General features: G+C 46.1%; 1 protein-coding gene across 3 annotated transcripts in view; it reads left to right on the forward strand.

Moving 5' to 3' along the window:
- The window catches only part of LARGE1 (LARGE xylosyl- and glucuronyltransferase 1), a 544,808-nt gene that overhangs the window by 242,464 nt on the left and 286,532 nt on the right, over window positions 1-15,812 (forward strand). For 2 of the 3 annotated variants that reach the window (XM_058741473.1, XM_058741472.1), the window contains exon 3: window positions 4,801-5,102. The exons of the other annotated variant lie outside the window; for it this stretch is intronic. In XM_058741473.1, coding sequence (XP_058597456.1) covers window positions 4,801-5,102 — 302 coding nt within the window. The remainder of the gene's footprint in view (window positions 1-4,800; window positions 5,103-15,812) is intronic. 3 annotated transcript variants of the gene reach the window in all.

Here is a 15,812-nt window from a genome sequence, read left to right on the forward strand (position 1 = left end):
ACCGCGGATCAACACATATAGGCATTATGTGACAGAGATGTACCATGTGTACAAATAGACTGTGTATATCTGAATAATAGGACCTGGAAGGGAAGGTAATAGAGAAGCAAAAGTAAAGGAACTCAGAATGAGGGATCTTCTCTTGCTTCCAGGTTTTGTGCGGTAGGGTAGGAGGAAAGGGGAAATTCGTGTGTCTCCTCTAATGAGGCCTGATGCTAAGTAATATACATACACACATACGCCACCCGCCCCCCCCCATTTTATAGATGGGGACACTGAGTCACAGAGAAGTTAAGTCCTTCGCCTAAGGCTGTTATTTATTAGTAAGTGGAACTGTAACTCAAATTCAGTTCTTTCTTATAAGCGTCTGGGATTCAGAATAACTCTACCTGATTTACTTTTCTTGGCTATTTCTCCCTCTCCTTAAGCACTTAATATTATCATGAGGCCACGTTTTTCTTTTTTGTATATGATGAGGCCACTTTTTAAGTAACTGGTAGTTTAAGATTTGCTAGATCAATTTTTTATGCCTTTTTTTCTAGATGCCATTCCTTCCCTCTATCCCTTCCTCAAATGTTTGTTAAGTACAGGCAGTGTGCCAGGCCCTGAGGATAGAGAGACCAGGTTTTGGGCCGTGCCACTCAGTGTGGCAGACTGTTCTTGCCAGTTCTGTTCTTGGTCCCTGTTCTTGGTCCCTGCATTAGGGTTCTCCAGAGAAATAGATTACTAGGGTTTGCATGCATATGTGTGTGTAAAGAGATTTATTATAATTGCCTTTTGCGGTTATGGATTTGGTCAAGTCCCAGGATCTGCAGGGTGATTGGCAAGCTAGAGACCCAGGAAAACTGACGATGTAATACCATTCAAAAGGCTAGTAGCCTTCAGACCTAGGAAGAGCCAGTGTTTCCGTTCATAACCAAAGGCAGGAGGGAAAAAATAAAACAAACAAAAAACCCCACAATTTTCCCAGTTTGAAGGCTGTCAAGTAGGAGGAAGTTTCTTACAGAGGAGAGGGTGAGCCCTTTTGTTCTTTTGAGGCCTTCAACTGATTGGGTGAGGCCCACCCACATTAGGGAGGGCAACCTGCTTTACTCAGTGTGCTGATTCAAAGGGTTAAGCTCCTCCAGAAACACTCATAATAATGTTTGACCAAATATCTGGGCACCCTGTGGCCCAGTCAAGTGACACACAAAATGAAACATCACAGTGCCCAAAGTGTTCTACAACAAGGAAGTATGAAAATTATATAAGAAACTTCTAGAGAAATTGGACTTTGTGGCAGCCCAAGCATGTGATCGGTAGACTTGATGAAGAGGGTATAGGCCAATTTGTCAAATTCATGTGATGTATTGCACGTGGGTCAAGCTATGTACTGGGTACATGTGTTAGGGCCAGATTTTTATCCAGGATTGGTTGGGAGGAAAATTGGTTCTTTTCCACTGATGGTCTGAGAAGTACTGGTGTGGGCACAGCTGTCGACATAGGCCATAAAATCCCACGTGATGGGCCTTCGAGTGACAAGCTGTACCCAGAGCTAGGGGAGCACTCCCGGGAGAGACCAGAACCCATAAGATGTCCCCATCATTGGTGTTTGCAAAGCACCTCTGAAAAGGTGAACTTTCGCTGTCCTAACCCTTCCCCCTCCCCACCCAGAGGGCTAGGACAAGCCAAAACAAAGAGGTCAGGAACCAGAGAGATGAGTAGCCCAGGAAGAAAAGCAAGAATCAGGATGAATGAAATTAGAATGAGCCGTGAACTTGGCAGAGCAACAGGTCCCTTTGGTATCAAGCGGCATTGGGATCCATCCACCAGGGAAGAGACACAGGGTCCCTGTGCACACGAGGCAGGGAAAGTCAGCTAAGAAGGCCCTGAGGCACATCTCCAGTATGCTCCCTTCCAGAAGCTGAACCTGGCCAAGGAAGAGGAAGGGCAGCTCAGGACAGCCTACCTTTAGAACAAACCAGAATTCTGCTCTTGATTGAGCACTTCCTATATGCCAGGTGTAGGGCACAGCATACATGTTGCCTTTCCCAACATTGGTTCCCCTCCTTAAGGCCTGGCATTTATTATTTCGTGTGTCTTCATGGTTGAGAAATCCATAGAGCTTTATTTTTTATTTTATTTTTAAAGTTTATGTAGTTAGAGTGCAAGCAGGGGAGGGGCAGAGAGAGAGAGAAAGAGAGAATCCCAAGCAGGCTCCACACTGTCAGTGCAGAGCCCTATGTGGGGCTTGAACTCATGAGCTGTGGCACCATGACCTGAGCCAAAACAAAGAGTCAGACACCTAACCTACTGAGCCACTCAGGCACCCTGAGAAATCTATAGAGTGAAGAAAACACCTGCAGGCCTTGGAGAGCTAAGTTTGGTTAAAACCATTTGGGGTCCAGAGGCGCCTGGGTGGCTCAGTCAGTTAAGCATCTGACTGCGGCTTAGGTCATGATCTCCCAGTTCATGAGTCCAAGCCCCATGTTGGGATCTGTGCTGACAGCTCAGAGTCTGGGGTCTGTTTCAGATTCTGTGTCTTCCTCTCTGTCTGCCCCTCCCCTATTTTTGCTTTCTCTCTCTCTCTCTCTCAACAATAAACATTAAAAAAAAAAAAAAAACACCATTTGGGGTCTAAAGAATATTGATAGGATTTCCCCCTTGCTACCCTTGGAATTGTAATTGCTTGGGGATTACATAATTATGACTTTATTTATAAGCACATAATCAAAGAATTATAGGCATGCAAAATGTGGGGCTTTTGGGAGGGGAGCCAGAGGAAGTGAAGAGGTCTCCCTGGGAGCCTACCCACTCCTCCACTTTGCTTCTGGATGAACTTGGACCTAACTGAGGCTGAAGGGAAGAAGGTTCAGAGACGCCACAGATCAGAATAAGCCAAGGTTTGTTGGCCCTTTTCTCCCATACACTACTCAGAGAACAGCCCAGAAAATGTACAGCCTTTAACACGCTAATTTATGTCATCAACTCAGCTTACTTATAATACCACTCACTCTCACCGGAAACTACTGGAACTGTTTGCCCAATGAGAAACAAAGCCCCCAGAGCTTTGTATTTCCATATCTTACTTAAGCCTCCCATTGCGCCTGTGAGGTTAGCGTTTCTGTTCCCATTTCAGAGACTGGAAAACTGAAGCTCAGAGCATTTAAGTAATCCCTCCAAAGAACAAATTTCTCATTTTCCTTTGTTGTGAATTTTCCGGAGCTTCTGGGTGCCTTCCTAAATGTTCCGGTGTTTTGTTTTGTTTCCATAAGAAAGAAGACCGCTCAAGCCCCAGAACTCTTAACTCCCAGCACGAAAGCAGGGGCGCGGCCCCATACAGTCATGGAAACTTTATTTCTGCTCAGGCTCCACCCCAACAGGAAGGCTTAAGTGTTTAGAGTCTGACACCTGTTTTTGTCGGAATAACCTAAGACATTATCAGCACGGAACTACCCAGCACTGCACGGATGCATAGTGGGGCCCTGATGCGCATCTCTCCCCACCCCTGCTCAAAGGGTCGATGCCAGTTGAGCAAACACACTTGCCGTCAGTGGCCTATTCGTTTTTATTCTCAGTGGAACTAATTTGGTTTTACCAAACAGGGAAACAGGTTTCAAAAGCCTGGGTTAGAGCTTGTAATTGGCCAGCTTGGGGACAATACAGCCCTAAGCCACCTGTGATTCTGTGTACCCACACATTCAGCCTCAGCCTTTGATCTGTGGTCCTGGGCAGTGGGATGCAGCGAGTCCTATATGCCACATTGATAGGAGGGGGCCAGGAGCTCAGGTGTTTAACCCCGAGGTGATTAAGAGGGAGAGAAATGAGTCATGTTTGTGAAGGCCCAGAGACACATCAAAAAGCCCTGGGCAGAGGCCGACTCAGTTCAGCAGCACAGGTGAACCCCGCAGGGTGTAATTCATTGCGTTCTTTGATCCTCAAGTTTTGTGGGTCGCAGAGACTCTCTGGGATGGTTTGGAAGCTCAGTGGGGTCTGAGCAGGAAGAAGAAAAACTTGAAGTATGGAAAATGAGAAGCTTCTTTTTTGGCGGGTGGCTAAGAGGGTAATTTTCTAGAGATGTTATTTTTGCTTAGTAGTCCCTAAGGCAGCTGTGTTGTAGCTGGATACTGGGATGTCTGCAGCATAGGAACAGGGAGGACAGACAGCTTTGAGTGTGTCGTGTTCCTGGGGCACCTGTGTACAAGATGTGGTATGCTAAGTACCTTTGGGAGATGGGGATGTTGCATTAATAAAATGTTTTAAAAATCCATAGCTCTCTATAGGGCCTCCTATGAAACTGTATTTAAGTGGAGAGTGTATAGGATGAGACCTAAGAGAGACCTGGGGACGAATTCTGACACTCCTGGGAGGTGATACTTCAGAAACAGGGTTTTGAAGGATGAATAGGAGTTCACATAGGAAGACCAAAATAAACTTTTGTCGTTATTAATATTTGTTCTTTTTGCTCTCTTCCACTTTCTCCTTTTCCTCTTTCCCTTCCTCCTGCTATTTCTTCATATTCATGTGTGTTTTATCCAGAAGAAAAACGCCTACCAGGAAATGTGCCAAGGTGGGAAAAGACGACAGGGTATTTAGTTAGGAAAAATTATGATTGTCTTCTCTAAATAGCATGTTACTTTTTATCACCTCCTAAGTCATTCCGTTCTCAACTCTGTCCCCAGGTCAGTCTGGACGCATCTCTTGGTCACTCACTTTGGATCCACCTTCCCTCGTGAGCGGAACAGATGCGTGGGGTGCGGGTCGGGGCTCGCGGTCTGCTTCGTCGCGGTTAACCGTCCCCCGGTCTTTCCGCCTCCCCAGATGGGAAGCCGGTGTCCCTGTCTCCGCTGGAGTCGCAGCCGCACAGCCCCCGGTACGCGGCCGCCGGTCAGCGGGAGCGCGAGAGCCTGGAGGTGCGCGTGCGCGAGGTGGAGGAGGAGAACCGCGCGCTGCGCCGGCAGCTCAGCCTGGCGCAGGGCCGCGCCCCAGCCCACCGCCGCGGCAACCACAACAAGACCTACTCCATGGAGGAGGGGACCGGGGACAGCGAGAACCTCCGCGCGGGCATCGTGGCGGGCAACAGCTCGGAGTGCGGGCAGCAGCCGGTCGTGGAGAAGTGTGAGGTAAAGAGCACCCCGGGGGCGGTGGTCCAGAGGCCAGCGGCCCTCACCCCTCGCAGAGGCCACCCGGAAGCACCGCCAGGTGCCCGCAAAGGGCTGGCATTTTTGACTCGGGCCTACGTGGGAACCTTGCACGGTCGCTACCATTGCCGTGTGGCCTGGCCAGTCGATTAGCCTCTCTGAGCCTCAGCCTTGCCATCTGAAAAGTGGGTATGAGAAGGCCTCCAGCACAGAGAGCTTACGAGGAGCAAAGGGATGGAAACCACCGCTTCCTTCTTTGCGGTTCCTTTTGACCCACTCAGGGTCTCTACGCCTAGTTGTCTTCCTGGGGACACCTGTTAATTTAGACTACGGTGTGAGTGGTGTACCTGGAGTTGTGGCCTTGCTGGGCAACAGTTCCCTTGGCCACCTCCTTTCTCACTTAACGAACAGTTTCTGGAGAACCAGAGACCTGTTGCTTCTCTAAGGCAGTGTCTTGAACTTTTACAACTGAATATCCTGCCCCCCATTTTTAAAGTATGCTTTCTGTGTTAGTAACTCTTTGGACATTTGGAGAACTTACCCACCCCTTCTCCCTACCGGCCTCACCCCTCTTGTTTGTGCATCTGTGCTTCTGTGTGCACTGAACGCAATGGCATGCACGTTTATTTCCTGCTTCTCCCGGTTCCCAAGGACAGGAATTAGAGCACCCCTGTTAAGAGCAAGGCCTTTTGTGACCCAGACAAGCCCGAGTTCAAATCCCAGTTCTGATAGTTTCTGCCGTAGGTGCCGGAGCAAGTTACCTGACCTCTCTTAACTTCAGGTGCCTCACCAATAAATTTGAGAAAATAATTCCTGCTTCGTGGGGGATTTATGAGAAGTAAAAGGGATGGGCCATATAAAGCCACAGACGGAGCCTGGTTCGTAATATGTGTTCAATTGTGGTTAACTTTTATTGATTTTGGTTAGATATATTACCTGCTGTTGCTTTATTCCATTTCCTGGCCACATTCTCAGAATGTTAGACTTCAACCCCCCCTGAAAACACTTGGCAAACAGCAACATGTTGTTCATGTGAGGGGAGTCCTTGGTTCTGTTGCTCATACTGCAGTCAGGGAATGTAGGGCTTGCTGAGCAATATAGACTCAGTTCTGGGGAAGATCAGTGGTGAAGGAGGAGAGCCCTTGGGCTGGGAGGATTTGTCATGGTCTCTCCAGCCTTGATGAGGGGTGGAGAGGTGGACATAGGTAGATGGAGGCTGTCCAGTGAGAAATGTACATGAGAGTATGAAGAATAGGAAGCAAGGCGAGAAAGAATGCAGGACATGGGGAGCTGGTCAGGAAGCACAGACAGACAGCCTGGGCCAGGACATGATCGAACTGTATTTTCATTCATTCTTCCATTCTTTCGTCCAATAGTTACTGAGCCTCCGTTATGTATCCCATGCTGTTCCCTGTGCTGGGAAATAGCAATGAACCAAACTCCTCTTGTCTCATGTTGAGGTGGGGCGTGGAGGAAGAAATGTTTAAGAAACATCGAGTTGGGAACATTAGGACTTGTTAAATGCTGTGTGTTTATTCGGTCCTGCCTGCATGCCTGGTCCCATCCACGTAACCTTCCACTGCCATCGCCAGTGGCCCGTGGTACTGAGTATCTCTCTTTTACATCTTCGAAAATGGGGACTTGGCAGTGTTATCAACTTCTCCCACGTTAGGCTGTTCTGGGAGGGCTGTAGTTTTGAGAACTTGTATTCTTGCCTTGGAGAAGGCTTGCTTGCTCTCTTGCATGTTGTCTGCTCTCAGGTTATGGCCCAGGTAGGAGGGCCTAGAGGGAGGAGGTGTATTTATGCTGTTATGACTCAGACCCACTCTGCTGCCCTAGCATCAAGGAGGTAAAAAGTGGAGATGGGAAAGGAAAAGGAAAAAGGAGGACACATGTAGAGCAGAGGGAGAAAATGGGGGGCTTTCTCTTCCTACCACGGTCTGTCTGGCCAGCAGCTCCCTTCCCCCCGTTCAGTTTTCAGAGATACACCTCCTATTTCTAACGAGGGCTCTGCCTGGAGTGCCTTGCAAAATCGTGTAGGCAAAACAGCTACTGAAGCTGGTGGTACATTGACCTAAATCCTGACCCCATCGCAGCTTCACAGCCATGTGGCAACAAGCAGGTTTTATCATTTTCTGTGTCTCGATTTCCTCATTTGTAAATTACCAGTAAAAAGATAAAAATCAAGCTCCTTCCTCGTACTATGTCAGGGGTGACGATATATATTAGAACTAGAGGCAAGCTCTAAAATAGTTGTTATTGGCATTAGATTTCACTTTTAAGTATCAAAACATCCCAACTAACCATGGCTTTGAGTCTTCTCTTGAAGCTTAAGAAGGCTGGAGACCTTTTGAGTGGGGATGTCTGTTTTAGGGATACAGGCATCCTTTATGTTTCGCTCAGCTTGCTTGACTGGCATTCCCAAGGGGGTCTCATTGTCCATAATGACTGTCCCAGCACTGGTCATATCTGTGCATGCCATCCAGCAGGCAGGAAAGAAGCAGCGTTAAGGCAGGGCATGTCACCCTCCTTTAATAACACATGTTAGACATTTCACCATCTGTTCCCCTTGGAGCACGTTGTGGAAAAACATTACTGCAGGGCTGTTGGCAGCTGCCATCTAGCTGCAAGGGAGCCTGGAAAAGTTGGGTTTTTATCCAAGGAAACCATGTTCTCTGCTAACATTTTGGAGCTCTGCCACTCGAGAGAACAGATGTTAGGGTTACAGTGAACATTCCCTATCACATGGGTTGTGCCCAGACTCGGTTGTGACTAGAATTGGGTACCCAAAATGCATCTTCTTGGGACCCACCCTCAACCTATTACTTGAGGATCTCTGAGTGCAGGCTGCAAGAACATGGGCATTAAAGAGATCTGTGCAGGTGATTCGAGATAGTGGGGCATGTTTGGAAGCCGCTGCTTGAAGGCACAACATAAACGATGGGGTTCTCTGTATCCCTTTGCTCTTTGAAAGATAAAGTAGCACCATAGGAATTAAGATCTTGGGATTGTTGATTCTCATCATAACTTCTCTTTTTAGTCTTTTGACTTGCACCTGGGAATTAAGATTTCTTCATTTTTCTTTGCTTTCCCTGTGTGTCTTGATAATGTTACTTCTTAGGCCCTTAAGGTTGGTTTTGGTAGAATTATCTGTGATGAAACCCTGGTCCTGTTCAGAATTTCCGTAGATGAATTTGAAAGTCTTCATCTTGCTGGCATCTTGTCTCAGCGTGGTCTCCTGGGTCCACATTTACCATGAGATGCTGACTTCATACCCATTCCAGTATAAATGCTTTCTCTGTCTCCATCACTCGGTGTCGTTAAAGATTTCAGTGAAGAAGCCATAGAAGCAAAGAAGAAATGTCAGTTAGTGGCGAGTGGCGTCAAAGTAGAAGTCTCCCTTCGTCACGACACTTTGCGATTACAAGCGGCAAAGCTGGTCCTGACACCCTGTCAGAGCACAGCGCCTCATAACCGAGGATGTTGTCATCCTCTCTTGTTGCACTGAAACTTCTCTGGGGTATGACAAGTATTTCTGAAAAGTCTTCTGTAATGATGCCAGGCTGTCAGCCGAGATATCTGGTGATGGAAACAATGGGCCTTCGCCAGTCCCTGTGCCCTCTTATCGTTCCTAATTATGTGGCCTTCAAATAGCTGTCCATTTTATTCTTGCCTTTCTCTGTTGTCAGGGCAATTCTGTTTCAGCAAGGCACTGGTTTCTGTGTGCCATGGAACTTGGAGCAGAATAACCCTCTTTGATCTCCACTCGGGCCAGCGTGTGTATGGCTCTGTGTATTTTTTCTTGCATTTCTGGTTCTGGTGTATTCTGAGAGTCCGCTCTGGTGCAGCTGAGAAGTCACGGAACTTGGAATCCAAATTCCTGACCAGGAATGTTTGCTTTGTCAGTCACTAGTCATGTGAGCTTGGGTGATTCAGTTACCCTCTTGTAGTCTATTTCATCATTACAAAATGAGAGTTATAATATGTTCTTCCCAGTGCAGTTGTAAGGCTGAAATGAGATAGCGGCTGGGAAACTAATTCTCCAAGAGTGTCACATATACTTACTCTGGGTGGTCCACTTTCCTAATGCTGCCTAACACACACCTAAAATGTAATGGCTTAAAACAATAGTGATCATTTTATTAGCTCTCTGGTTTTTTGGGGTCAAGGATTTGGAAAGGGCTTGGGTGAACAGTTCTGATTTGGGGGTCCCTCATGTAGTTGCCATTAGTTCGTGGCTGGAGCTGAGCAGCAAGGGCTGGAGCAGTGGGCTCTGACCCAGCATCCTTCTTTCCTGTTGTAGACTCAAGGCCTCTCTGTGTCTGCCCCTATGGCTGGTTTGGGCTTCCTTACAACATGGCGGCCCCAGGGCAGTCGGCTGCCTCCGTAGCAGCTGAAGACTAAGTACAAATACTCCAGTGACCAAGATACAACAGAAGCACTTTTTATGACTTGGCCTCAGAAGTCACACAGTATCACTTCTGCTGATAGTGTAATCTGTTAGTTGAAACTGGCTCAAAAGCTCACCCAGTTTCGTGGGTAAAAGGATACACATTTCTCATCTCTCAGTGGGAGGAATGTCAAGCATTTGTGGATATACTGTAATATGGCAACAATTAATATTGTTATTATGGGAGATCAAGTGAATCGTACTCTCTGATGTGAGACCACCATTAGGGAAGTATGCCTCTCCTTCTGCACTGTGCTTTGAGCTTCATTTCTTAGTATTAATGTAGTAGTAATAAAAGTTAACATTTACTCAGCCTTTAAAGTAGATCAGACACTATGCTAAAATTTACATAAAATATCTCATTCGGTCCACACAGCAGCATACTTTGTTTTACCCATTAGAAGGCTGCTAAGAAAGGTTCAATAATTACTTCAAAGTCATACTGCCTGGAAGAGGCGGAGGTCAAATTTAAACCTAAGCAGTTTACTTCTAGAACCTGTGCTTGGAACCATTGCACTCCCGCTCTGTGAATTAGAGTGCCCGGGACCCACACTTACAGCCCCAGTCTGGCAGGTGCCCCACCTTGAAAGGCTTCAGGGTGACCAGGCATGATGGAGGTCATCTTTCCCTTGGGGGCTACAGTAGCCCTGTGAGGGATACTCATTTCTCAGTAAGTTGAGGCAAGGGTATGTCTGTTCTTATAAAAGAAGTTCTGTTTTAAATTGCCTTCCAGATTGTGACTGCATTTGTTAACTTAGTAGAGGTGTACTGTTTTACTTTAGGCATTATGTTTATAAAACTTGACGTCTTGCAGCTTCATTTTCTGGGCCCCTAACTATACGGTATTTTGATCTATTGTTTTTACTTTGAGGATTTTATGGAATAACTCAGCAGTAGAGGGCTTGCCTGCCATCCTCCCGTATGCATGTTGCTCTTGGAAGATGCTGTTGCAACATTTGGATTCAGATTTCATTAGCTTCATAGGCGGTCTTTGGGGCTCCTTCAAGGATGTAAATCTGCTAAAATATCTTCCCTAAATGTCAGGCCTTGGAATTAGGGAATGGGTACAACTGGAAGAAACTTAGTAGGATTTTCTTACGTGTTGATTTTCAGGGAACCCTAGCTCCTACAGCGGTAACTTAGGTTACCTCCTGTCCCCGAATCTGGTAATTACTGTTTCACACCAACTTATCCCCCAAACCCAATGGCTTCAAGCAACAAGCATCTATTTGTCGTACAGTTTATGAAAGTCAGGAATCTGGGGGCAGCTTAGTCGGACATTGTGTCTGTAGTTTTCTCATGGGGTTGCAGTTAAGATGTCTGTGGGGGCTGTGACCATCTGTCAGCTTGACAGGGACCTGCTTCAGAGACGGCACAGAGGCATGGCTGGGACCTCAGTCCCTTAGGGTTGCTTGAGCGTTTTCACATTGTAGCAGCTGGCTTCCCCCCCCCGAATAAGTGCAGAACAAGGCAGAAACCACAGTCTTTTTTTTTATGATCTAGCATTGGATATCATATACTGTTACTTCTGCCCAGTGCTATTGGTCATACAGCCCGACCCTGATACAGCATAGGAGAGATTATTCAAGGGTTACACAAGCTGGCAGGGATCTTTGGAGACAGTCTTGGAGGTGGCCACCTCACCGTGACAATGGCAAGGGGCCCTGTCTCCTGCAGTCTCTCGTCTGTGCTTACCCTGGAGCAGTCCTGCCTTGATCTCTTTTCTATATTTTACTCTCTTACTATATTTTATTTCTAAAATGTACCATTAAGAACAACAAGTAAAGGTACAACCCTCTCGTGTTAAAGATGATGAAGCTGAAGTTGAGCAAAATAAAGGATCTGTCCTAATTTTACACAGTTGCCACCAAGGCCGAAATAACAAATGATTCCAGTGGTTCATTTCCACGTTCCTGTGTCTTCTGCCCTCTTGTATGGGAGGAAGGTGAAGGAAGCACCAATGTTTGACACAGCAGAGGGAATTGGGCAGCTCCAAAGCCCTCTTTTCAATAGTGGGGGAAAGACTATCCCAATCCTTACTTGAAGGAGAGTTGGGGATAAGGGCAGAAGGAAAGAAACTGATGTGTGACCTTCGAGAATATTTAAGGCTCAATACCGTGAAGGTGGTGGACCCTTCAGCATAGTGTAAACTCTTACATTAATAGTAACACTACTGATTTGTGATACATCTCTCCTACTTACAGGATGCCAGGCTCCTGTAAGATGATGAATCATCTCAGTTAATCTGTCCAGATTTCTGTGAGTTGAGAAATTTTTACCCCTTCTTTATAGATGGAGAAACTGAGGTTCCATTAGGTGCTAGTGTATCTTGAAAGATGGGGAGGAGTTTGTTAAGTGAGGTGAAGGACTAGGGCGTATTAAATCGAAGGCTCATTATGGAAGCGAAGAAACCCAGCGAGCCATCCAGCTTGACCAGGGCACGAACACCACGAAAAGAAGCGGGCAGGGCTTTTCGTGAGAATGATGCTAACCATGTCTGCTTTCACTTTGTGAGCAAGTGTTCGCTATGTGTGTGAGCTCCTGGACTCAATCATCCTGAATTTATAGCTGTGGAAGCTTGGGCTTGGTGAGGCTACATGGCTAAAAAGTGTAGGTCTACATTATAAATCTTTTTTGTTTTTAATTGTGGTACAGCAAAGCCACTTAACATGAAATTTACTCTCTTAAAAAAGAGATGTGTGTTTCAGTAGTGATAAGTATATTCACACGGTTGTTAACAGATCTCTAGAACTTTTTCATCTTGCACAATAAACTATATCTGTTAAACAGCAACTCTCCCATTTTCCCTCCCCCTCCCCCCAGACCCTGACAACCACTATTCTGCTTCCTGTAAATGTGTCTACTTTAGATACTTCGTACAAATGGGGCCAGACAGCACTTGTCTTTTTTTCTTTTAATGTTTGTTTGTTTGTTTGTTTGTTTGTTTGTTTATTTATTTATTTATTTATAATATATGAAATTTATTGTCAAATTGGTTTCCATACAACACCCAGTGCTCATCCCAAAAGGTGCCCTCCCCAATACCCATCACCCACCCTGCCCTCCCTCCCACCCCCCATCAACCCTCAGTTTGTTCTCAGTTTTTAACAGTCTCTTATGCTTTGGCTCTCTCCCACTCTAACCTCTCTCTTTTTTTTTTCCTTCCCCTCCCTCATGGGTTTCTGTTAAGTTTCTCAGGATCCACATAAGAGTGAAACCATATGGTGTCTGTCTTTCTCTGTATGGCTTATTTCACTTAGCATCACACTCTCCAGTTCCATCCACGTTGCTACAAAAGGCCATATTTCATTCTTTCTCATTGCCACGTAGTACTCCATTGTGTATATAAACCACAGCTTCTTTATCCATTCATCAGTTGATGGACATTTGGGCTCTTTCCATAATTTGGCTATTGTTGAGAATGCTGCTATAAACATTGGGGTACAAGTGCCCCGGTGCATCAGCACTCCTGTATCCCTTGGGTAAATTCCTAGCAGTGCTACTGCTGGGTCATAGGGTAGGTCTATTTTTAATTTTCTGGGGAACCTCTACACTGCTTTCCAGAGTGGCTGCACCAGTTTGCATTCCCACCAACAGTGCAGGAGGGTTCCCATTTCTCCACATCCTCTCCAGCATCTATAGTCTCCTGATTTGTTCATTTTGGCCACTCTGACTGGCGTGAGGTGATATCTGAGTGTGGTTTTGATTTGTATTTCCCTGATAAGGAGCGACGTTGAACATCTTTTCATGTGCCTGTTGGCCATCTGGATGTCTTCTTTAGAGAAGTGTCTATTCATGTTTTCTGCCCATTTCTTCACTGGGTTATTTGTTTTTTGGGTGTGGAGTTTGGTGAGCTCTTTATAGATTTTGGATACTAGCCCTTTGTCTGATATGTCATTTGCAAATATCTTTTCCCATTCTGTTGGTTGCCTTTTAGTTTTGGTGGTATTATTTATTTTTGAGAGAGAGACAAACAGAGTGTGAGCAGGGGAGGGGCAGAGAGAGAGGGAGGCAGGGAATCCGAAGTGGCTCCAGGCTACAAGCTGTCCGCACCAGAGCCCAATGCAGGGCTCGAACTCACAAACGGCGAGATGATGACCTGAGCTGAAGTCAGACACTTAACCAGCTGAGCCACCCAGGTGCCCTGATGCGCATCTTTTTCAAAACAATAATTTTACTTCTTGTTTGTTTTTAAATATCTTGGAGTAACTAATATCCATATTAATTAATATCCATATTAATTAAGCAATTAATATCCAACATCAGTATATATAGCTCTACTCTACCTTTAATTTTTTTAATGTTAATTTATTATTTAAAAAATTATTTTGAGTTTATGTATTTATTTTGAGAGAGAGAGAGAGAGAGCACGAGTGGGGTAGGGGCTGAGAGAGAGGGAGAGAGAATCCCAAGCAGGCTCCGAACTGTCAGTGCAGAGCCCAACATGGGGCTCGAACTCGCAAGCTGTGAGATGATGACTGAGATCAAGAGTTGGACGCTTAACTGAATGAGGCACCCAGGTACCCCATTAATTAATTTATTTTTAATGTTTCTTTATTTTTGAGAGAGAGAGAGGCAGAGAGAGAGGGAGACACAGAATCTGAAGCAGGCTCCAGGCTCCGAGCTGTCAGCACAGAGCCCGATGTGGGGCTCAAACTCACGAACCGCGAGATCATGACCTGAGCCGAAGTCGGATGTTCAACCGACTGAGCCACCCAGGTGCCCCAGTACTTGTCTTTGAGACTAGCTCGTTTCACTTACCATCACGTCCTCAAAGTTCAGTTATAGTATGAGATAGGATCCCCTTCCTTTTTAAGGCTGAATAATATTTCACTGAATGTATAGCCCACATTTTGTTCATCCGTTCATCTGACACTGGACACTCGGGTTTGCTTCCACCTCTGGGTATTGTAAATAATGCTGCAGTGAACGTGGGTGTGCAAATATCTCTTTGAGACCCTGCTTTCAGTTCTTTCGGCTATATACCTAGAGGTGGGATTGCTGGATCATATGGTAATTCTATGTTTAATTATTCCAGAGAACACCATATTCTTTTCCACAGCAGCTGTACCATTTTATCCTCCCAGCAATGGTGCACGAGGGTCTAGTTTCTCCATATCCTTGCCACAGATTGTAAATCTTTATGTATCTGATAGTCTGCTTCCTCTGCTGGGGAAGTTGACTGCAAAGTGATCACCAAGGACTTGGCAAGAATACATTGTGTGGCCGTTTCTCCCCCCGCCCCCACCTCTGCCTCCCTGTCCTGTAGCACCTCTGGCTTAGTGCAATGGTAAGACACACCTGAGACGGAGTTTCATGTGCGGTCTATGAAGGTGTGCCCTTGGGACCGGCGCCTGAAGGCTCTGTGGGGTTTGTTAGAGGTAGCTGCCCCAGCAAACACTTCTCTGCAGGGAAGGTAGTTCCTGGCAATACATACCTCATTGAAGGGGCATTTGGGCAGCATATCATGGCGTGTCCACCATGCTTAGGTGATTGCAGTAGCTTCCTGACCTTTCTGCTTCCAGCTTGCTCCTTCTGCCGCCCTCCCCGTGCACCTGCACACAGACATGCTCTGTTCTCAACGGGCAGCTTGAGTGATTCTTTAAAATAGAAGTAGGATTGCTTCACATTCTGTGTCTCCCTCTCTCTCTACCCCTTCCCTGCTCATGCTCTGTCTCTGTCTCAAAAATAAATAAACATTAAAAAAAACAAAAACAGAAATAAAATAAAATAGAAGTAGGATCATGCCATCTCTCAGCTCTGAACCCTCAAGTGGCTTCTCTTTTCACACACAGGAAAAGCCAAGTTCTTCCAAATGGCTGTGAACTCTAGAAGGTCTTCCTCACCTCCTGCCTTTCTTCTTGTGGACTGGTTGCCACGCAGCCTGGCTCCCTCTTTTGCTCCAGGCTATTTCCCCAGCACCTACAGTTGAGTCTGGCACATAGTAGGTGCTCAAGTCTACATTTGCAGAATGGTTGCAGGTTTGGCGAATGTGGGTAGGCTTTTGGCTCAGGCAGGTCAACCTTAGGTAGGGGTGTAACATACACCATGCGTGGCAGGTTCGTTTGGGGCTGTATTCAGACAGTGCACCTGCTCCAAATCCTGGTTAGACTTCTGTTGACTCACCCTAAAAATCAGTCTGCCCCTTTAATATGTCTTCCACATAACATTTGGATTTCTGACTGGGTGAGGGTACTCTGTTCTTTGTAACACAGGAAAATCCTAAAGTGGACCAGAAATAT

The sequence above is a fragment of the Neofelis nebulosa genome, chromosome 8, assembly GCF_028018385.1.
Source record: "Neofelis nebulosa isolate mNeoNeb1 chromosome 8, mNeoNeb1.pri, whole genome shotgun sequence".
NCBI lineage: Eukaryota > Metazoa > Chordata > Mammalia > Carnivora > Felidae > Neofelis > Neofelis nebulosa.